The sequence below is a fragment of the Abramis brama genome (genome assembly GCF_963993115.1).
Source record: "Abramis brama genome assembly, chromosome: 23".
NCBI classification, from domain to species: domain Eukaryota; kingdom Metazoa; phylum Chordata; class Actinopteri; order Cypriniformes; family Leuciscidae; genus Abramis; species Abramis brama.
Genome location: NC_139985.1, coordinates 7,129,718 through 7,153,646, shown reverse-complemented (window position 1 = coordinate 7,153,646; position 23,929 = coordinate 7,129,718). Strand labels below are relative to the sequence as shown.

Genomic DNA, 23,929 nt, shown 5'->3' with positions numbered 1-23,929 from the left:
CATGGGACCATACTTGGATCCCAATAACATGAAATGTCATTGGATCACAAGTTCTCCCTAACTAAACATCATGGCATTACGTCTGCAGCATATTAGATTCAAATAATTGAATAATGAATTATATTTCGGTGGAAACCGTTTCTGTACATTTCATCCTCAAAGATCCACACAACAACGTTAGCTCATTAGCTCCAAGTTCCACCCAGGCTAATTGGAAAAACATTCCTGTTGCAACATTTCTGCAAATATATATTACGTCGCTTCTTGCATGTTTCGCGACGCTTTCAAAGTTAAATATCCAATGAGTGGTATTGTTCAGCTTTATCTAAAACAGATGAACATGAATCTGGAAATGGTATCGCAACAAAATGGCCAGGTCATATAGTATTGTTTATTAATCAATAATCTGGCTGGTAAACAGAATGTGTGTGAACAGGAATAAAAGTTGTTGGGGTTTACTCCCACTAGTGTTTATTTCAGCTGGAAACTGCAGTGAATTGTACTGTATGCTAAGTACGTTTTGGAGTAGAGGCACGTTTTTCCTATGAGCCTTGGTTGTCCAATTGTATAAGGTTTACCTTCAGTCCCTTGCCACACAGCACGTTTAGGGGCATTCTGTCCCTCTTGGTGTCAGAGCGTCCATCAGTTAGGACAAGGACCACACTCTTCTCCGTCAGTATCTTGTTAATCATGTTTTTTAGAGAGTAGTCCAGAGCTTCTCCAGTGTACGTGGCTTCAGCTAGCCAGCGCAACTCTTTCACAGCTCTAAAGTGAAGGACAGAGATCATTTTTCTTTATTTCTTCAGACACAATGCCAGACATGCACACAAAATGCAAGCTCATCTGATGAGGAACGAATTCCTTCAAGCCACAGAAGAGTAACTTGAAGTTGTTATTACCATATGTGTGCAGATTATGGCTTTTAAAACAAAAGAACATTGATATTTCATACTGTTTTAGGTCTGTCAGGGTCTTAATGTTGGGGTCACCAAGCTGTACGACCTCCTGAGCACTAGCACCGCTGTACTGCACCACGCCAATACGAGACTCATTGGCACCAAACTGCAAAAAAGAAATAGGAAACTCAACTTAAATACATCTATTATCATTAGAATGTGGAACTCATTTAGAAAAGCCCATGCATCTAGTATGTAACCACCACATCTTCAAGATTAAAGGGGACCAAATGTAATATTTTAAGAATCAACCATTGAAACCCATAACGGTTTACCACTAATCTGAATATGACGGAGATTGAGTCTTTCTCAGTGTCTATCATGATTACAGCCCCAATAAATACAAGTTAACTGAAGTGTTAATGAGTCTCATAGTACAAATAAAAATAAATACCTGTCTTAACTTGAGTCTGTCCATCACCGTCACAATGAAGTCTTTAGCAATGGCAAAGTTAGAAGCACCAATACTCTCAGAGCTGTCCACAATGAAAGCAATGTCCAGGGGTCCGCATGTGCATTCTTAAACAACACATGTATATGAGGAAGATGGCATTGCAGAACACTAAATAAAACAGTTTGAAATATTTCTCATATACTTCAAAGTCTTGGGACTTACCACAGCAAGCTGAAAGAAAGAAAGAAAGAAAGTGAAAACACATTACATTTGCATCAAATTTGCCAATATTAGGCAGATCAGAAACGTATGATCTATCAAAACATTCAAAGTAAGGAATCCACAATAATTTTGCTATTTTACAGATGGAAGAATCTGGTCTGGAAATAATATGATTTCATAAAAGTTTGTTCATTTATGATTTTAAAAAAGTAGTTAATGCTCTGACCTAAATACCTGACCATTTTTTTCTCTTATTTTTGAATTTGTAACCCAAAAGGAGAATATTTAGAAGAGCATATCATATTTAATCTGTGGTGGCAATGAATAGAACAATGGCCTATTTAAATCCTCTGTTATATAAAATAAAACCGACTCGAACGGTGAAGGTCTAGACAGAACTAGGCAAGTAATGTTATTAGTAATAAGTAATGTTATATTTGGGAGGAAAAATAAATGGTAAAACTCTAAAGCAGCCTAATCTAAAGGGAATGGTTGGATGTTTGTCTTGTTGGCTGAAACAGATTTTTATTTTATTTTGGACAATTTCGTCTGCTTTTTCTCTTGCCATTGCATCGGATTGGCTGATACTGTCAAATCCTATTCCTTCAAATTGATGTGTACTTTCACACTGAACTTTTACACACTTCTGTTCAAAGAATCAGTGTTTTCTCTCCAATTGGATTATGTCCTGTTTTCACAAGCCCAGATGGTGATATTAAATATCTAAGTTAAGCTTCCAAAACTAATATTTATGATAAACATGCACATTATGAGCATTTATATGAATCCATTCTGGGTTAAAGGCTATGGCTCCAGCAAGAGTTATAAAACAAAATAATGAATAGCTAAAAACAATAAACATGCTTCTTGGGCATAAACTGATTAATTAAAAACTGCCATAATACTTTGTGCAACTTAAGTGGATCTACACATGCATATTATACATATGAATGCATGAGTTTTGGGGGAAAAAAGCACATTTACACACACACACACAGTATTGTATACTGAAATCGGCTTTGCTCAAGAAAATCAAGATTTTGTAGAGGGCCTAAAATATTCCTTGAGTTGCAAATGAATAGTGGTTATTACTAAGAGGCAAAGTATCTCAGTGTGTTTTTGCATGTTCTCTACTGGCCTGCAAAGTTTTGTGAACACTGAGAGCTGGCTAGGTGGATTGCTGTATCATCACTTCATGGCACGAGTCGACATTATGGTGTTAAAGCAATGTGGGCGACACAGGCAGGTCACCTTTTATGGAGGCAGTGAAACGGAGTAGTGAGTCATGAGTAAATACAAAAACAGGTCTACTCACAGCACATCTTCATGATGATATCCAGAATCTCACATTCCTACAAAGAGAGGGAGAGAGAGAGACATTAATGAAGAGAGACTGCTGCCTCTGCAACTGATTTTCTCTGTCGCCATTTTGTATCACAAAATGGAGCCACAAGTCCATGTTTTTTTAATTACAGGAAATTCTGCACTTTCTGCACAACGCTCCCCAGAGACTTGCAATTACTACAAATAAACTTTTTAAAAGTGTATTTCCTCTTGTGCTGAGGGATGAAAACACATACTATGTCAATCAATTTCCCCCCAATCTTTTGATAAAAAAAGATCATTGTACTAATCAAATAATATGCAAATCTTTCTCTCCAGTAAAAAAAGAGACCATTTTATTTGAAACTAAACTGGAAAAAAAAGCTGACTCATCATCAGATACAGATACTTTGGATACATGTACACATGACGGTCACTTTTACATTGCCTATTTGGTATTCAGAAACTTGTCACAGTAATAAAGAGATATTCCTGAACACCAGAATAACTAATATTATGAGTAAAATGTGTCCGGTTGTGTCCTGGCTGTGTAGCACCTACAGCTCTGCAGATCCTTCTGAAGGAAGAGCAGCAGGAACAAACAGCTGAAGTTTAAGGTCCCTCATCAGTCTGGTCGTAACAGTTTATACGCCACATTTCAGCACAGAGGGTACACAGGGTAACATTACACATTACAAGTAGCCTTCAGGGATTTTTTTTTTTTTTTTTACAAAATAAACCCTTCAAATGTCAATCTTAAAGACTTCAAATCTATAGTGTCGTGCATCAATTTCTTTGCAGATACAATTGGAACAAGCCAGCTGTTGTGTGCTATTAAAGGATGCTTTTATTCCACAAAAAGACTAATCTGGTATGTGCTTGGGCCTTGGCTAGAGATTACCATAGCTACTGGCTATCAGCGATGTGGAATTCACAAAAATAACGGAAAGTGAATTGTGGAATGTCCAGGACCATTTATTATCAAGAGCACTGTCACCCTCTTTGTCCCTTCATACAGGAAACTGTGCTGGAAAATTTGCATTAGATTATATCCAATAATGTGTGCTTTCTTTGATTTGTGCATTCAGCAAAACCCAGCTTATTCAAATCAAACTCACTCACATCTGCTCCTGGAGGCCCAGGTGGTCCTGGTGGTCCCTGTGCATGAATACAAGACAGATGAAATATACAATGTGCACATGAAGACACATTCTGTACTAGTATCGAACAACATAAACAGGTCTTTGAAAGGGTCAGTGTCTGTTTTGTTACATGCTACACAGATGTAATTCTGCCAGAGCAAAGAAGCTCTGAATCTCTTCCCAAATAAGAGCATTTTTGAGACAGTCAAGTCTCCTCCTCTCTGGATGTCATCCAGTGGCAAAGAGGAACATCACGAAATTGCAGGCTGAGAGAAATTTCCCTTCCCACACACCCATAATTCATGGCTGTTTAATGTCGTTCTACATAACTGAAGATTTCTACACTTAAAAACCTCTCTTGGCTCCTCTGGACAGTGTAAGAGCCTTGTTTACTTCTGAAAATATAATAATGCCAATCACCTTCTAAATGTATCTAATGAGATTGTATGTAATTTATTAAAGATGTTTAACCAAGTTCAGGTCCAGGTTTTCTGGCATGCTTTATGCTTAAGTGAGCATGTTAATTGTTTTTATTTTGATTCTATATCAAGCGAACAATAAAATTTGTTTTTCTAACTATTATCTAGCCAAAATTCTGGGGGTAGATTTGTTGATTACATTCCATTGTATTTCTCAACAAAAGGTTGAAACTGAACTTTCTTGCGCCTTTGGATCTCAGGCATTCAATCCAACAGCAGATCGGCATGTCTATGTTTCACTGATTCAGAATACAGATACATTATTTAAAGTGTGTCAGGATTCTGACATAAGCACATGGTACAGAAAATCATGCTCATATGAACCCTCATTGGAGAACATGAATCACAATATGAACAACTATAACCATTTTTATCATTAAACTCTTACAAAAGTAGGGAAAAATACAGTAAACACTGAAAACATTGAAATGGTGCATTCACACTTACATGATTTCCTTCAGGTCCTCGGTGACCTTTGGGTCCTTTAGGCCCAAGTGGTCCTGGGCTGTTGTTCTGTGGAAAACAAGATATGAACATTTAGCCTGGAAAATACAGTGTATACAGTGTTATAAGTAGCTGTACCATTTTAATTCTTTCCCCACCATTTCTGTAATTATGACAACGCTTGCCCAATGCCGGCGCGACCAGAAATTTTTTAGAGGTGGCACTGGTGCGACCACAACATTGCCCAAAATCAAATGGCAAACGAAATGAAAGCGGAACGAAACTGCGCTACTCATTTGTGCTTCACGGACCGTGTATTATTTTGGATCAATAATAGACAGCTCAGCGCCCGAGCTAATCGCAAGATCACACGACACGGTTACTACACAGTGCTGGAAGGTCCAGTGAAGAAATCAGTGCTACCAAATACTTTCTGTAGAACTTTAGAACAATAATGTTAATTACTGTATTGCAGGTTGATTTAACCCCCTGGGGTCGGCAATCACGCCGGCGTGATCTGCTCGCTTTTTTTCTTATCAGTGCAAAAGAGACTCAAAATACTCGATTTTGATCTTACATATAAGTGTTATCATTCGATCCTGTTAAGTGTCTATTTTTTTGTGTATACTCACAATAAAAACAAAGTGTTGTGCTTTTTGCCAAATAAAGAAACTAAACATGATGCGAGTTCTGCCTTCTCTCTGTCAGTGAAGTCCATTCTGAAACGCGTCCGAAAATGTCCGAATACTCAGTCCCACAGGCATACAGACACACCGGCATATAGCTTGAATTCTCTTCTTTTGAATGAAACAATTTATATAAAAAAACAAATATTCTAAGTTTATGTAATCTGTATGAAAAGAGAGAGATGCCAGTCTTCTCATTACATCTCATTAAGTGTTAATGTGACCATGCCCACGGAGAGCGCGCTATTTAAACACAAATGATCTGAGGCAATCCATGCAAACGTGTCAACGCCCACATCAGCTGGATAAAACACATCAAGTTTAATCAGACTTGTGCACTTTACGTCGTCTTGCCCAAATTGTGAGGAATAATACTATCGTAATAATAATCCTGGGAAATATACCTGCGGTTTAGTTTCATTTCGAGGAGCAACGGCTCCAGCTGAGGATTGTAGTAAGTTCTTTATTCTTAAGTGCTTTGTTCTAATCACGATATGCAATAGTGTCTGCAAACCACAAAAATACTGTTTAAGCTGTGCCACTAAATTTTCTGCTTGTGCTCCTAAAAATTTTCAGTAAGGGGCTACAGAGCTCCTAGTATAAAAAAGTTAGTCTGGAGCCCTGTGGTGAAATTTTCTGTCATTTATAACAACACTTGCCCACCATTAATGGAATTTTCCGGCAATCCATGTTTTCACTGTTTTAGACAAGGGGTACTATTATGCATCTTCTGAAAGAGTGCAGAATCTCTGGATCCAAAAACAAGCAAACAAGAAACCGAAACAAGTGATAGAACACGCTAATGCAATCATCAAACATTCAACAGCATATAAATCAAAATTGCCTAAAGTTATCGAATGTTGATGGACTTCATCTACTCAATCTATTCACATACTCAATCAATCTTCAAAATCTATTCATATGCCTCTTAATCCCAGCCTCAGTCTTTTGGACCTCACTGTAATATCAATACTATGAACATCGCAATCAGCTTAAAACCCTCCGAGACAACTATCTCCATTAATTCAGCTGTCTCTGCACAGTTTTGCCACCAGCCCAGCAGATATGTTTATTTCTGTCTCGTGCCAGATCACGGTCAGACGGTGAGATAATACTAACCACCTGTCCCCACTACAAGTTGTCTCTCCCATGCTGCTTCAATTACCTTCAAATTCCTCACTTCAAAGTCCACAACTGTCACAGTCACAGATGTTCTCCTAGCTCACAGGACAAGGTTAAATGATGGCGTCATGCCAATATTGTTATGGCTCATTGTGATTACCTTGACAGATACTGGACCAAATGTAGGCCCCTCGGGTTTGGGAGAGGCCGGAGGAGCCCAATCAATTGTTTACAAGCACAGAAAAACATTTCCAAACAGTCTTGGCCAGCAGAAAGATAGAGCCAAACACAAGGAAAAACACCTTCATGGCTCATATGGAGCAGATGTGAGGCCCTGAATAAAAATGTATACAAAATAACATATACACACCATATAAACTGTAAACTTTAAATCAATTTGGCTAAGTAAGAACATGTTTACCTAGAAAAATAAACGCATTCCACTGCTAACATGTATAATCAACAGAATGCTAATGCTCCAAACAAATGCAGCTAAAGCCAACACATCACCTGACAGCTTTACTAGGAGAAGCAAAGTAAATAAAATTTCCTTTCCCATAAAAAGTAGATCAGGCTTCAAGCTGGTTGCTATAAACTTTTTTTTGTTTCAGCCACAGTGGGTTCTATGCAATGAACTCAAACTAGATTGCTAGCATACTGTATGCTAGTGTTCTGAGTGGTTCATAGCACGTTGCTATGCAGGGTGTTCTGGTGGTGGCTATCATGCTCAACTGATTAGAAAAGTATTAATAAAAAAGAACAATTGATGGGTTGCATATTATTTAAAACCTTAAGAAAAAGTAACCTTGGTTGACTTAGCAAACACCAATATTAAAAGAAGTTTTCAGAAATATCTTAACCGGAATGATCACTATGCAAAATGTTTATATATCATGCAAACATTGTGTTTGATTAATAAAGGCCTTTCTGTAGCCCAAACATTCAAGTGTGTTTTCAATCACAGCAGTTTAACTTTACTTTAAATCATTGTTTGTTTCAGATTGTTAAAGAGTTCTTCTTTCTGTATTATTCCCTCCAGACCTGATGGTTATAAGAAAGAGCCTCTGGCCATTCTTTAAAATTCTGTTGTAAAACACGTGATAAACATTTTAATTTATGGGCACTGCAATTCTGCTAATGATTACTTTTGGATTCTAAATGCATTCTAGATGAATGCTAGTATGGTAAACTACTCAAAACTTTTTACAGGGGGTCTTTAGGTTTTTGTGAGTAGTTGAAGAGAGTTACAGAGAGGTGATAAACACAAGGGTAGGTTTCTAATTATCGTAAATTGCTGAACTTTGAGTGCATCTGTCTAAATAGCCATTGCATTTTCATGTTTTAGGCTCAAAACATGCTCTAAGTGAACTCTTCTAGCTAAACAAGTTTGTTGTCTTCTGAAATGTGTCTGAACACAATTCAGAACAACATGCAAGTGCATTTTCATCCTTGTCACAAGAGGCAGTATAGAGGACATTAACGTCATAGTCCAATAAGAAACCACTGGGTACTATATACTGTATGGAAACTTTGTATTTCCATATATATTTTTTTTTTCATAAATCATTACTATTTGTCACCCTTTAACTCTGTCTATGGGTTTTGCAAATATTTAAAATGCTTGTGACTAAACCACGTAACTCCACTGGATCCTCAAACTGATGTATGGTCTTTAATGTTTTTTGTTTGTTTTTTACAGTTTAGTGTTGCTTGTCTTAGCAAACAGTCTTGCAGAAAGGGTATATGTCTTCAATAGAAAGATCACTAAGTGTAAACAGTTTACAGACATATGCTGCAAAATGTGTGTGGCTTGTAAACATCCTGTATCATGTGGTCTTTCTGAAGCCCAAACATTCAAGGGTGCAGTTAATCACTGCTCAACAAACAAACAAAAATCTGGCACTCTATCCTCCTAATGTGTGAGAGAGACCAACCATTTTAAAATTAGAACATCATTTTTAAATAAAGAACCATGAACAGCCAACAGATGAAAAACAATTCTTCCACATATGCACGTCTCCACCACTTCCTTGAAGGTTTTGGTTTTGCATGGACAAAGACAAACACAATGATGAATAGTGAAGCTGTCTGGGCGTTAGATCACCAAAAATCGACTCCAGATGACTGAAGATGAAAGCTTGTGAGCATATGTATTTGTTGCTATTTTGCGTCGGCTTGTACAACCACAATGAAGAGACTAAAAATTGTTTTGTGTCAAAATCAGCGCTTTGAAGTATGTGTGATATGTTTACAGCCGGCATTCACCTTGTCACTCGACTAACATCCCACACAATTGTGGGTGCTATGAACAAAACCTCATGGTCATATCATGGTTATTTTATTATATATGGTATAATCCACAGCTGGTGTGCATTACTTGAAGAGATTTTAAAGTACAACGTGAAGGCAAAGAACCACCCAACTCGAAGCGGAGGCAAAGTGCATCCAAATCGTGAACTGCACACCTAGACGCAGATTATCCTGCTGATATCATGATCACTTGCAAACACTGAAAACATGAAGCCGTTATTGATGTTTACAGTGCAAAATTTGGCTGGAAGGGTTAACATGGCAGTTATTTTTGCCAGCTATGAGCATTCTGCCCCCTTTAAATCACACACAGAGATAAAGTGTGGTAAGATTACTTTTATTTGACTGAATTATAACATTTATTTGAATTAATTACTGAGAGATTGAGAGAGAGATACATTAGATGTGTTTGTGAATTATCTATGTCCTTCTAACAATGAAGCAGTGAGTTAAATTACTTCAAAAACAGTGACATTTCTGAGAAGTATAATGTAGAGATTCAGTGGCAAAGCTACTTTATTAATAAAAGTTACAGGGCAGACTTTGACAAGTTTCTGTGCTCCTCAATGCTTCTGTGTGTGCGCAGTGTGATCTCCGATCTCTGTGTATGAGTGAGGTGTGTGTGCTTTAATGAAAGCAGTGCGTTAATATAGAATGGTTATTAAACTGACTGGAACTACCTATGCATTAAACCATTTTTAATGCACACCTTCCAGGCAATCAGAATAAAATATTCTGACAGACCATGGTATAAATATATATATAATAAAAATAACCACGTGATAATGTCTGTTTTGGATGATTAGTTGACTTATGGGTTAAAAATAAAGTTTCTCCTTCATTTTGAACTTTGTGGGTGGAATAAAAAATCAATTGAACAATCTCATATTGTCTCATATACTAAAAAACATAAAAACAATAAACAGACTCAAAACAATAAAATAAATATTATAAAATGGATAGTTCTAACTTTAAAAACTGACTTGATTAGTCATATTTGCAAGTCTGTATTCAAACAATAAACAATTAAAAACAATGTAAACTCAACATTAACTATATTGAAATATTCCTACCATCACACAATATATAGCATCCTACGGCCCCGTCCTACCACAAATATGTTCCAGATGTAAGGAAGTGACATGATGAAATGAAATCTATGGTGTGATATTACAAAGTTTGCAGTCCATGCTTTTGTCCAGCACATTTGAAAGTTTGGATTCTTGGATTACAAAACAAACAGTTTGAAATCTACCTGCTGAGAGAACTGAGTGCTAAAGGAAAGCGCTGCAATCTAAATCCTTCAGATGTACAAAATGGCCAGAATGATCAAAGCACCGAATGTGCGGGACATTTCCTCAAACATTTTTGCTGAGGAAGTGCACAGCTAGACAACATAAACAACAATAGGAGAAGCAATTAGTCAGTGGAGATGGCGGTAGAGCGTAAGTGTTTGCTTTACACCTTGTTTGTTTCTGTTGTTCAGTTTAATATTTGCTGCCAGGAATGATTAATTAGTTTAACATGTATTTCTATTTTCTACTTTCAATATAATTTGTATTTTGAGTGCACTTATTTGTTATTAGAATAATAGTTGTCGGCTAATAAGAAGGTATTCGTTATTTGTATTGCTGGATGGAGGAGGTATTGAAAGCACATCAACTGGTCATGGGGGTTCCTCAGGGATCAGTTCTTGGACCCCCCCTCTTCTCCATATATCACTGGGGGACCCATCGTACAGGCACATGGTTTCTCCTACCATTGCTATGCTGATGACACACAACTCACATTTCAACCAGATCATCCAATGGTAGCTGCACGGATCGTGGACTGCCTGGCGGACATCTTTGCATGAATGAAAGAACATCACCTGCAGCTCAACTTGGCAAAGACTGAGCTTCTCATCTTCCCTGCCTGTCTTCGACTATACAGCATAATTTCACCATCAACAATAATCTCAGCGAGTTTGATCAGAAATTTTGGGGTAATCTTTGATGACCAGCTGACAATCAAAGACCACATTACAAAGACAGCTTGATCATGCAGGTTTGCACTGCACAATATCAGGAAGATCAGGCCCTTCCTAACAGAGCAAGAGCATGCTACACAATTTCTTGTCCAGGCCCTTGTCATTCTCGGCTGGACAACTGCAATGCTCTTCTGGCTGGACTTCCATCTTGTGCAATTAAACCTCTACAAATGATTCAGAACGCAGAAGCACTACCGGTCTTCAACAAGACTAAGAGAGCCCACATCACACCTCTCTTTATCTCTCTGCACCAGCTATCAGTGGCATCTCGCATCAAGTTCAAGACATTAATGCTTGCATACAGAACAGCCACGGACTCCGCTCCCTCCTACCTCCACTCTCTGTAAACAGTCCACATCCCCTCCAGAAGCCTGATCGATAAATGAGCGGTGCCTCATCACAGAGAGGTACAAAATCACTTTCCAGAACGTTCTCATACACTGTTCCTTGCTGCTGGAATGACCTTCCCAACCCCATCCGGAACACCAAATCCCTGACAAGATTCAAGAGACATCTGAAAACACATCTCTTCCATGAACACTTAACTGCATCCTACTGAAAAAAAAAACTATGCTTTAACTTAATGCCTTTTTCTTTAATCCCTCCCTGCAATAGTTTATTAAATTCTGAACAATGTTTGAAACTTTGGGCCCTATCTTACACCCGGCACAATGCAGCGCCACGCGCGCCACAAGTGATTTTTGCTAGTTTCAGTCCGACGCAGTTATCATTTTCACGTCCTGCGCCACGTTGTTTAAATAGCAAATGCATTTGTGCCCATTTGTGCGCCCATGGGCGTGCTAGTCTGAAAACAAGGTGTGTTCTGGCGCATTGTTGGCGCGTTGCTATTTTGAGGCAACAGAAATAGACTGTGCCATTGACCAACAGAAACCTGGTCTAAAGTCAATGGTGCAATATTTGTTTTGGTATTTAATGAGCGCATTAGTAATGTGCGCCTATAGGCGGGTCCACAACGTGCGTACACTCTGCTTATTAAACACACAGGGACGCACAGCAGCACACAAACAAACATGCCAAATTTTTAAAATAAAAGGATTACAATGTAAAAGCAAAAGTGGATTCGGACACGCCCTAAGTGAACTTGCGCCGTGCGCTTTAGACCATACGCTTAGATAGTTAAAATAGGGCCCTTTGTGTTACTGTACGAGCACATCTTGTGTTTATTTGCCTCTTTATGATTAATCGCTTGTTGTATTCCTCATTTGTAAGTCTCTGGATAAAAGCATCATCTTGTAAATGTAAATATTAGCCATGATATCTGCAGTCAAGTCGTTGCAGACTTCCAAGACTGGATGGGAATAAGTCTGATTGATGAATGCACAGGATCAAAGCTACTAGTCAAGCTACTAGTGGTTTTTTGACCACCCCAGACCAACAGGGTGAACGTGAATAACATTCCAATCAACCAATCAGATTTGAGGGATAGGTTTACAGTTAATGTCAAGTTTAGGCTTACAACAAGGGTTTGGTGCTTCTTATTCACCTATCATATCCCTCAGATTTTAGGGATAAGTTAGAGTAGGTTTAGAGTTAGGTTTAGGGGTAGGAATAGGGTTAGAACTATGTTTTTGGACAGGACTGTTGATCAAGAAACAAACAAAGATGCTGATCCAGGAACATGGCTTACTTGGCAAAATCACGGTGACCAGATAGACAGAGCTGTTTATTTTGGGATGAAATCAGAATATTTCCACTTGTAAACACAGACAGGGAAGAGAATGATTGCATCTTTAAGAGGTTTGTACATGTGTGGGACCAACAAAAACAAAAACAACACAGCCCAAAATTGGAACGTGAGGAAATCTCCTTTAAAGACGTCCATACTCAAAATATGCATGTTAGTTTGTGATTAGCTCAAATTAAGTGTTGTTTTGCTGTTTTAGTGTGCTGCTACGAGGTTGCTAGGAGAGAGGTTGCCAGGTAGTTGCCCAAACCGATGATTTGAGACATTATTCATACATTATTCATGTACACATACTGTACAAAGCGCTAACATTTAAAACATAGGTTAGGAGTTTCTATTTATGAGCAACAGTAGCAATCTCCACTAATAAACTTACAAATGTACTACATGGATGTTGCATCCTCACAAAAATAAGAGATGTTATTGCAGTGGCCAAATTAAACATCTAAACATTTTAACTTTCCAAAAAAATATGCAAGATTTGCACCAATAACACTTCTACTGTTTCATCTTAGCTGTTTTAGTTTTAGTTGTTATAGCTGTTCTAAAACAACATTTCAAAACTGAATGGGACAGCAGGAGTCCTCAATTAATTGGCCAAATCCCAACCTCTTCAAAACAATTTCCACCATTTAAATCAATCATCAGACACAGAAAACAGCACTGTGTCGAAACCTGTGACTCTTCTACAGCACATGTTGTTTTGTGAGAGCGCTGGAGACCCATCTGTTGGACTGAAAGTGTGTGGGGGCTGTACAATAATGTAATCCAGCTGAAGAGTCTGGCTTTAGAAAAGTGTAAAACATGAACTTTGCAACAAATTTCTGCTCTCAAGCATTCTTGTTTATCCAAACTGGTATTTAAATTATTAGGCATCTCTAAAAACGTTTTGTTTATTAACGCATGCATTCAAAAGTGACAAAGTTGGTTACCCTGTTGTAGTGTACCAAAAAAAGAAAACTTGGCTCACAAAAAAAAATAACCCAGCCGAAATCAAATCATCTCAAGACTTCCTTTCTAGCGGTTTGAAACTAAGTTAAATAAAGATACAGCCTCTTGAACTTTGCTTCCTTGAATCCATGACAACAAGATATATACAGTGCGCTGCTGCCTAAACGCAACGCTAGCGACAGCGACCGAAACGCTGAGAGGCTCCAGGATTCTCTATGATGTATGTGTGACTGACACAAAAACTTCTTTAAATTGCAGAAATGAATAGTTCATTTTGTGAAATTATGTTTTAGTTTTTTGTATGGAGTCATGGGGCGGCCATGTTAAAATCACATGACCAATCAAAACTGCTTGCTTTATTTCAGAAACCCTCCTGTTATTGGACACTTTCTTTTGCAGAATAAATTTGCAGAACTATAATCATAGTCATAGTCGCGATGTTGCCTATCAGTACAGGCATCAGATCCGCGTCTCCTCGCAACAGATCTTTGTTTGTGTATACACGTCATATACGTATATATATAATATACGTCATAAAAGATGACTAATCAGGTTGTGAACATATCCCTATGCCTTAAGGTTCGGTTTAGGTTTGGTGTTAAAAATGCCAATGTGAATGCTAAGTGGACCAGGACTAAATATGAATTTTTCTTTGGTCCGGACCAAACGAACAAAGCAGACCGAACTACAAGTGTAAACACACCCTCAGATTTTAAACCTTTGGTGATAGTGCTTTCGACAGTGCTTAACTTGTATTGAACCCAGAACATTCCTTTAAAAGAGTAAATTTCATGAAAAACAGAAGAAGGAAAACAAGAGAAAAGTGATATGTGCGCTATGGAAAATTTGGACAAGAAGATAAACAAGGGGAAAAAAGTAAAATAGGGTTATACAGTGTGATGAGCACAAGTGCATTTAAAATGACTCACATCTAATCCAGGGTCACCTGGCTCTCCATCATCTCCCTTGGGTCCAGGTGTTCCTTTTCCACCCTTGAAAGTGAGAAGTTAAAGAAAGTGCAAGTGAGAAGGAGGGATATTAGGTCAGATGAATTATCTTTGCTGCGTCAGCACATCCACCGTCTCCTCGTAACGTCTGGCCTCAGACTAGACGATTTACATCTGCTGGGGATGAGCAAATTCAGCTGCTGTGTGTCTATTGCGATACGCAATCCCTGCTGGGACACACATATGCACTAATCCCTAATGAATCAAGACGTTTGTGAATCAACAGATAGGCATGCTAATAAAACCACTAATAAATCATATGAATCATTCTCAGTATTAACATCATCTTCCATATGGAGGCTATATTTTAATCGCATTTTGAATTTCATGATAACCACAGACGTGAATTACATGCTCAGTTGTGGAGTGCAGGGTAAAGGATTTTCCCAAATCATTTTCTCAATAGGGATTTTCACAACAGCTCCAAGATATATGACATTTCCAAATAAATAAATCAACTAATTAATTAAAAACAAACAAAATTAGATGGTCTTGATGTCTTTGATGTAGAAATAAACTACTCATCCCATAACAATGGTAAAATATATATTTTTTTAAATAACTAACAATATTATTAATTATAAAATAGTAACTAATTTTTAAGTCACTGATGTGCATGTTTCATGAAAAATATTCAAATATAATAGTTTGAGAGTGCAGGGAGATCTGATTACATCATTCACAATGATTTAAAGACCTTATGTAGCCCCGCCCCTTTTCAGCGCTGCGCTTGTTGTCTTTTGACTTCCGGTCAGTATTTTCACAGCGATCATTTTAAAATGAACGGCTCGTTTTAAAATCCTCCCGGTCTACTGACATTTGTTAAGACATCTGCTTAAACATTACAATCCTCATGTTAACTTTCATTAACTTTACATTAAGTAAATCCACTTCAAAAGCTAATAACTCATGGACAGCAATGCCATAGAAATATACATAGCGACCGCAAAAACGGAAGTTAAAAGACAATATTCTGAAGATGGCGGCTCCCTCGTTTCTCTGGCACATAAGGTCTATAAGAGTGGGAGATTCCTACTATTTTGCTGTACCAGCAAATCTGATTAATGTATCACTCTTCAGGATTACGGTTCTTTACTAGGAATCATTTATATCATAATTTAACAAATCAAAAGTGTTATTCATTATCATTCAATATCAGTTTCTCAGTGAAAGAAATGAATGGGGATTTTTACTTCTGGAAAACTAATGTTGAGTTCTATTGAAATAGAGATCTTCTGTAAGGTTCAGGATACTTACAGGTGCTCCTGGATCTCCCCTGGTGCCAGGATAACCCTAAAAGGATACAAACACGCACATAAAAAATAAACATACTACATTAAATATTATTTTTGAGGGCAAGATATTTAATCAATTGAGAGGTACTCTACCTGGAAACCATGGCACCCTTCAGTTCCATTTCCTTGCGGTCCATCATCACCCTGAGCAGGTAAAAAAAACATTGTTACAGCCACGTACAACTGCCTTTGGTTAGTTAAAACTAGCTCTGAAGACCAACAGGACTAACTCACCCTCTCTCCTATCAGGCCTCTGTCTCCTGGGGCCCCTTTGATTCCTCTGGCCCCTTTATTTCCCTAAAAAACAGAAATTCAACATAGGAAAAGTACATCAGTCGTAGATGCAACAATAGGTCAGGGTGACAGGTAATCAAGACTAGTTAACATTACCCACCTCTGGCCCAGCAGGACCTTCATCGCCACGGTAACCTGGAGCCCCTCCCCTGCCTGGCGCGCCCTGTTGGAGATGAGAAATTATATTCCTGAAGACATATGAATATATTAGCATCCTTCTGTTAGGGGAAAAACATACTTAAACCAGCCTAAATTAGTTTTCTGGTTTTAGCAACATGGTCTCCCAGCTTGGTCAAACTTGGTCAAGTCTCCCAGTCTTACCAGCTGAAAAGCAGCCAACAAAACTGACCAAAACCAATTTTCAAATTGAATGTGAAATTATTGTGAAATGTGTACGAAATGTATGAAGAACGAGACCACAGAAGAGACATGACATTAGTACCAATTCTCAGATATATGAATATATATATATATTTGGTAACACTTTAGTTTAGTGTCCAAATCTCACTATTAACTTGTTGCTTATTAGCATGCATATTACTAGGATATTGGCTGTTTATTAGTACTTATAAAGCACATATTAATGCCTTATTCTGCATGACCATATTCTACATCCCTTAATCCTACCCAATATCTAAATTTAACAACTACCTTACTGACTATTAGCTATTATGAGTTTAATGAGTAAAAAGTCGTAGTTAATAGTAAGAATTGGACCCTAAACTATATATATATATATATATTTATAGTTTAGGGTCCAATAATAAATAAATAATAAAACATTGAAATTAAAAATACAATATATTTGATTTGATTTATTTATTTTCAATGTATTTTTTATTTAATTTTTTTATTATTTATTTTATTAATTGAATATATTAAAAATACATTTCAGAGTAGAGGGCCATTAGAATTAAATATTCCTGAATGTAATAACATAAACTCCAGTAATTATCTCACTAAGAGTCAAGGGTGTAGACACTGAAGACAGAGAGCCATTCATGACAACATGACCACATATTGGAATCATACAGTTATCTAATGTTTAGCTTTTTGTTGGCCTTGGAGATCTGAGTCATCGACTAAAAATATACTTTTGGTAAATGACTCAGTAAAAAATATAACTTTTTATTTGGTTTTTTATTTTTTATTTTTTTAAACGCAGCATTACATTTCCGAGAGTAGAATCTGACGCACGGGTGAATTAAATCAGTAAAAAAGCAGGCTTTGAGAGAGCAGTGGCTCATGACTTCAGAAACCCATCCAGATTTCCACCTATTTGAACACTTCTTCTGTTCTTTCCCATCCCACCCACTCAACTCTACTGGAAAATACCTCTGGCAGAAAAAAAAAAAGAAAAAAAAAGGAAAAACTAAAACTCAGGATTCGCTGGTAAGCACAAAAGCTGCGCATCTGGGATGGCGGCGGTTCTCGCTAGTCGCTAATGAAGATTATGCGGATTATGCTGTTTTTGAGAAACAACAGATGATTTTGAGAAAACCAGGAAGCTGAGGAACCGTTCTGCACGCACATGCTCCAAACACTCTCACGTAAAGCTGCACAGGAAATTTAGAGCCCTGAGAGGCATCGCAAATTTGTTCTTCTGCTCGCAATTGGCCTGGTAGTTTACAAGTGCTTTAGAGAGAAGTCAAGTGCTGACAGAACTAGCATGTATGGAGTTCTGTGGTGCAGCTGGTGATGTTGTAAGCCTCAAGAATTCAAAGTCAAAATCTCAGCAGATTAGCTTGTTTCAGCTGGGAAATCTTGAGTCAGGTCTGGCATGTGTAATCACTCACAATGTCCTTCCTAAACCTAAAGCATTCTAATGAATGTTACTCAATGCCTAAAAACCATCCAAGCCGTTTTGTTTGAGACAAAAACGATGCTGTTTATTCTTCACTTATCTGACAGGAGATGTATTCAATAAAATATAAAACATTATACCACCATTGTTAAACTCTTTATTCTGATTGGTTAAAAAATATCTTAAGTTAAACACAAATACACGTGGTCTCTGCTTTAAAAAAAACGACTTCAACTGGAATCACTGACTGGCCAAGCTAGTATGGCTAGCTTATTTCACAGAAGAAAAGTGCTTACAAACCCTCTAAAACAAGCCAAATGTCTGGCTAGGCTGGCTAAGAGCACCAAAGGAGTTTTTTGAGAAGTGGAATAGCTGACACTTTAATTTTTAATTTAATATCATATCCATTTATGTATTTATTTATTTATTTAAGAAGCTGTGTGATAAGTTGGATAATTAACAGTCAGACCATATAAGACCCCTCTGCTTTGTGTTGGGGCCCACTTTTTATGTCATAATTTTGACTTTTTCACATAATTTCTTATTTGCATAGTTTTTATTTATGTAATGGGCTTCCAAAAGGTCTTTTATTGGTTATGCATACTATGAACACTTAAATATATTCCATTGCTTTTCTAAACTCTTTTCTTTATTATTTACGAGAGGACACATACAACTATCACTAGTGCTGTTTAATTTAAAATAATCTAGGTTGTTTTATGTGATTATGGCCTGGATGGAGGAACTTAATGAGTTTCAGACACTCAGTCGACCCTACATCCTAAAATGACGCCATCTTTTACTACACAAAGTGTAAGATATTTCTGTCAGGGAAGAACATTTGTATACTTGTAGGTATTGAAATACATCTGTTGAACTGTATCTGCTGCTCATGTTTGAACTCGCCTTGTTGGTCTAACAACGTCCATCTGGAGTCCATCTGACCTTGGGAACTTATATATCTTTTGTTCTTTCTCCTCCCACTGCCCAAACCATCACAAATGGCGAAACCACTAGACGTATGTCTTTGTTCCTCAAGTTACTTTCTAACACAGGCCAGAGGTCCAATGATCTCAGAGATTTCAGAGGGCCTCTCAGAATGCCTGTGTCCTGAGGTCATAAGCTTTCATCCATGTTCAAGCTCTAGTGTAAGGTCTTATGTCTTATATACTACACAATTCTGCAATTTATAGTTCTGGACTAACATTTAAGGAAGCGTATGAATGTATAAATATGATAAAATGATTGAGGTTTGTGATTTGAACTCCCGCAATGTCTCAGTTCAGGCAGGGTAATGCTAAAGGACTTTAGACTCATAAATCTGCTATAAAGAAGTCATGATGGTTTTTGTCACTCACCGGGTCTCCGTTTGGCCCAGATGATCCCTCACGTCCTGGCTCACCCCGGGGCCCAGGTTCACCCTGTCAGAGTTAAAAGTCCACATTAACTTCAATTCTATCAATCTTTTGTTTGTTTCATAATTGAAGAACTTTGCAACATTACCACTGTTTATTATTACTGTGACGCTGGTTTGAAACAATCTGTATTGTATAAAGCACTATATAAATGGTGACTTGACTTCAAAATATTTTATTATATATTATACATAAACACTTAAGGCTTAAGTTGTCAAAGTAATTTACAGAACAGAACATGCACACTTAATATCAAATGAATTTGTTTGAAACAGAATTTATGTACATCTGTGGATAATATATTGTATGTCAGATATGTTTAACTTATAAAAATGTGTATTTGATTAACAAGAGAGTCACCAGAGCCATTTCACTCATCGGTGAGAATACAGTATCCTTTAAGTCAACATGAAATCAAAATGAAACCGATTTACTTTCTTGTGTGTGATTAATTTGCACGTTGTTTCAATAAAATATAAACTTTGAAAAGATCTCGTCAATGGTGGGGAAAGTGTTAAAGGGGCAGTAAGCGATTTAACCAAGCGGCAACCTCCCCGTCTCTCTCTTGAAACCAACACGGAAGTGAGTTAAACTGCAATTCGTTGACTGGCCGCTTGAGGCTGATGTCAAAAGTGAGTCAAATCTGTATCTCCCCCATGTTAAAATGCCAAATTTTACAGCAGAAAAAAACGTGTTTACAGCCTGGTGTCTGTATGTCGCTTTGGTCTATACAGCTATTTTTGCCCTTCATGACAACTGTGAGGGGGGTGAATATTTTTATAACTCATCCGTTTAATTGATTAATATTTAAAGTTCTGCATAATTAAGGGTGTGGCCACTTGAGTGACAGGTGGGTTGTCGCTGATGTCAATGCTAGCCGCTTGTCTGTTGTTACTAGCCGTCACTTCACCTCAGCAAGTGTTAGCTGTTGAACTTGCTTTCTCTGCAGTGTTTGTGCTTTTTTTTTCGGGATTATTTCATACAATTGAATACACCCATTAAGTAACGTTAACTTCGCCCACGGTTTAGGATTGTTGTCGTCGAGTATCGTTCGAGAGAACAACCAGCGCTGTATTTCAGTTTTCCTCTGTGAACATGCACTAATGGATGTCTGACAATTTCGTTGCTTTTTGGAGTTTTCAGATTTAAAAACGTCAATAAAGGCTCGTTCGTTCTGCTCTCACGGAACAGATATAGATTATAATATGCTTATGTACCGTCAGATGAAATCATGCAGGCGTCGGCGCTTCTCCGTCCATGCTATAAATGCACATCCATGAATGAGCGCGGATTTTCTAGCGCATTTACTTGAACTTCATAGGCAATATATCTATAACCCATTTGAGAGGCGGCCAAAATCAGAATTTAAAATGGACTGAATAAGCTCTCTACGAACTTGACGAGCGATGCCGTGCTGACGGACCATAAGAAAGAGTGACTGACATGTGCACATAAATCACACACACACTCTGAGTAATATTAAGTTACTGCATAATACATTTTCAACTAACGTTAGCAGAATAGTACAGAATCACAATACACAGTCTCACTTGTAGCCGTGTCTTTTAAATATTATAATATAATATTTCGAAGGGCAAAAACAGGAACTTTTAATTGGCTTTACATCATCAGCTAACTCGATCACGTCGAGCCATAGATATAAACAGTGTTTATAGATATATCATAGATATAAAACAGTTTTATATCATAGATATAAAACAGTTTTATATCATAGATATAAAACAGTTTTATATCATAGATATAAAACAGTGATTATATCTATGACGTCGAGCTAGGTGATTTCGGCTCCTCAGCTCCACTCACGCCCCGCCTGTTTGCCTATTTTCTGTTATCCGGGAGTGACGCGAGGCCAAGATGGCGACGGCCGGCTCCGCCTACTTTAGGCTTCAAAAATGCTCTTCAGAAACCTACGGGTGACGTCACGGACACTACGTCCATATTTTTTTACAGTCTATGGATTTAAAAAAAAAAAACCTCTTGAAAAAAGAGGATCGGACTGAGCATTACAACAAACTTGTAGCCAATCAGCAGCAGGGGGCGTGTCCACTCATGATGAGGGAGGAGAGAGAGTGAGAAAGAGGGAGATTTGAAGAAAGATATTACAAAAGAGAAAAGGTCAGAGGATTATCACTGGAAAAAGAACTAGGTTATGATCAGGCAAGAGCTTAAAGCAACACTAAGGAACTTTTCCTCTTCGGTCGCCCTACAGGTTGGAAGCGGAATTGTCCATTACCGCTGTTGTAAATAATTTCGTCGCACGCACGCTCGCTGTTTATCTAGCACCAGCTTTGGAATGAATGATGTCCACAGACAAGGTAGAGTATGTTGCATGATTTCATGAAAGTATAATGTATTGTGACATCAGAAACGAAGAAAAACTAAATAATGACTATTGTAACGCTTGACGTAAAGCAAGTCAAATTTGTAGTTTTCTTATGTCTCATTCGAACTACAGAAACGCAACCCGGTTTGGCAAACTTGCTTAGTGTGGTTATAGCAGATATAGGGCTGCAAAGCGAATCCAGAAGTGCCTTTCACCCTGTTACGACTTGATGAACCACTGATACGATTTTGGAAACATTATTTTAAAGGTATAGTGGAGGATTTTCTTTTTCCGGGTGGATCATCAAGACTATTGGTCCTCCTAGTTGTCAGTCATTCTGGTGATATGTTTACGTAAGGCCGTCATACGTGCTTGTCCCTAGGTAGTTTTCGCTTTCTGCGCATGCGCACTTTCAGGTGTATATGTGTGGTGAGCTACGGTTTCAGCCATTCATTGAAGCTCGCCGTTCTCACCGGGTTTTTTCAAAATGTCTGAGGGTCGCAAGAGAAAAAGTGTCTACGAATTGTATGACAAGAAGAGAAAGACCTTTGAAGAAAGAAACAAGACCAGAGTGTTTTTGGGAGAATATTTCACACGCTGGCGTGCGCTAAAAGCACAGGTTGGGCTTCCCACTGATGCCTCAGTCGCGAAGTTTCTACTCGACAGGTAAAGTTTGGCATGCTATTTGGAGAAATCCATTTAAAATCACTGCTAGTAAAAGTTAATGTAAGCTATGATTAGCGATGCTAGCCCTGGCACAAATCATGCACCGCGCAGACACGGTAAACATCTCAATTTGTCTAAAGTAGCCTTATGACCAAATGGTAAAAGGTATCACGCTGAAATGTTCTGACATAGTGGAAAAAGTGCAAATCTTCTTTTGGAAAGTAGGCTTGTATGAGCCATGCCGACAGCAACTTGTAAACAGAGCGTGCACGAGGAGAACTAGGCTCGTGCATGCTCTCTCGTGCACACGTTTAATAGGCGTTCCCTCTCGGGAGCAGGTAGAGTGTTGCGCATGTGCATTTTTTCAAAAATTGGAGAGGGCGGTTCTTTTCTAAAATTCGGGAAAATCCTCCACTATACCTTTAAGGTAAAAAATGTTCCTTAGTGTTAATATCAGAAAAGCTTTCCAGCACTGGAGAGACCGAAGTGGAAAGGCCTGAAAACAGACGCTGAGTTTGTGTTGTTTCAGCTCCATACGTGAGTAACATTGGTTTTGAGTGTGTGTTGCTGGCGACTTACAACGAACTCTTGCTATATACTCGTGTACTATATGTTAATTTTTTGTTCTTCCTTGTCAATCCTCCGTCATCTTCTCTTTATTTTTCGCAAAGCTTTATTTTGCTTTGCTTCAGCTATGATAAAGAGACATCCACCCTTGCATTGTTTGTCCGTGCATTTTGTGGGCGAATCAATGAATTGGAGGGGTGTGTTTGTTTTGGTTGATTTCAAATATCAGCAGTGTTTAACAATGATTCTCAGAAATCACTTACTGCACCTTTAAATGAAATGGCTTGCAAATGTCATTTTAAGTTGCATTTAAATTATTAGGAGGGCTTTTAACTTTGTGTTTGGAAAAGATGCACTGTGGGATATTTTCTCATCATATCCACCTTATTTCACAACATGGAAGTAAGCTATTTTCTGTGAATGTGTGTTTCCGATTCATTAGTTGTTAAAGGTAAATAACTAGAAGAATAACAAAGTTCTAAATGGTAAAACTATGTGGACTACTAGCCAGCATTTTTATGAATACGACAATAATTTAAAATAATATGATAAGAAATACCAGTTTACAATATCAAGCAGCATAACAGACTGTTTATTTTTTTTATTTTTTTTTACAACTAAAATAACTAGAAGTGGCCGCGCCTGTTCATACATTAAAAATAAGGTGGATACTTACAAGCTCGCCTCTGGGCCCTCTGTTACCACGGGAACCTTGTTCACCTTTTTCACCAGGTATGCCCTACAACAGAAAAAAACATCTGTTCAGACCATCTG

General features: G+C 37.8%; 1 protein-coding gene across 1 annotated transcript in view; it reads right to left on the bottom strand.

The window, feature by feature from the left end:
• col6a1 (collagen, type VI, alpha 1) overlaps positions 1–23,929 on the bottom strand; it is a 39,534-nt gene that overhangs the window by 1,928 nt on the left and 13,677 nt on the right. The window contains exons 19-32 of the mRNA XM_084101543.1: positions 23,832–23,894; positions 19,522–19,584; positions 16,460–16,522; positions 16,300–16,362; positions 16,159–16,209; positions 16,028–16,063; positions 14,693–14,755; positions 4,964–5,029; positions 4,018–4,053; positions 2,888–2,924; positions 1,573–1,581; positions 1,351–1,475; positions 953–1,062; positions 579–765 (exon numbers count right to left, since the gene is read on the bottom strand). Of these exons, the coding sequence (XP_083957669.1) occupies positions 579–765; positions 953–1,062; positions 1,351–1,475; positions 1,573–1,581; positions 2,888–2,924; positions 4,018–4,053; positions 4,964–5,029; positions 14,693–14,755; positions 16,028–16,063; positions 16,159–16,209; positions 16,300–16,362; positions 16,460–16,522; positions 19,522–19,584; positions 23,832–23,894 (972 nt within the window). The remainder of the gene's footprint in view (positions 1–578; positions 766–952; positions 1,063–1,350; positions 1,476–1,572; positions 1,582–2,887; positions 2,925–4,017; positions 4,054–4,963; positions 5,030–14,692; positions 14,756–16,027; positions 16,064–16,158; positions 16,210–16,299; positions 16,363–16,459; positions 16,523–19,521; positions 19,585–23,831; positions 23,895–23,929) is intronic.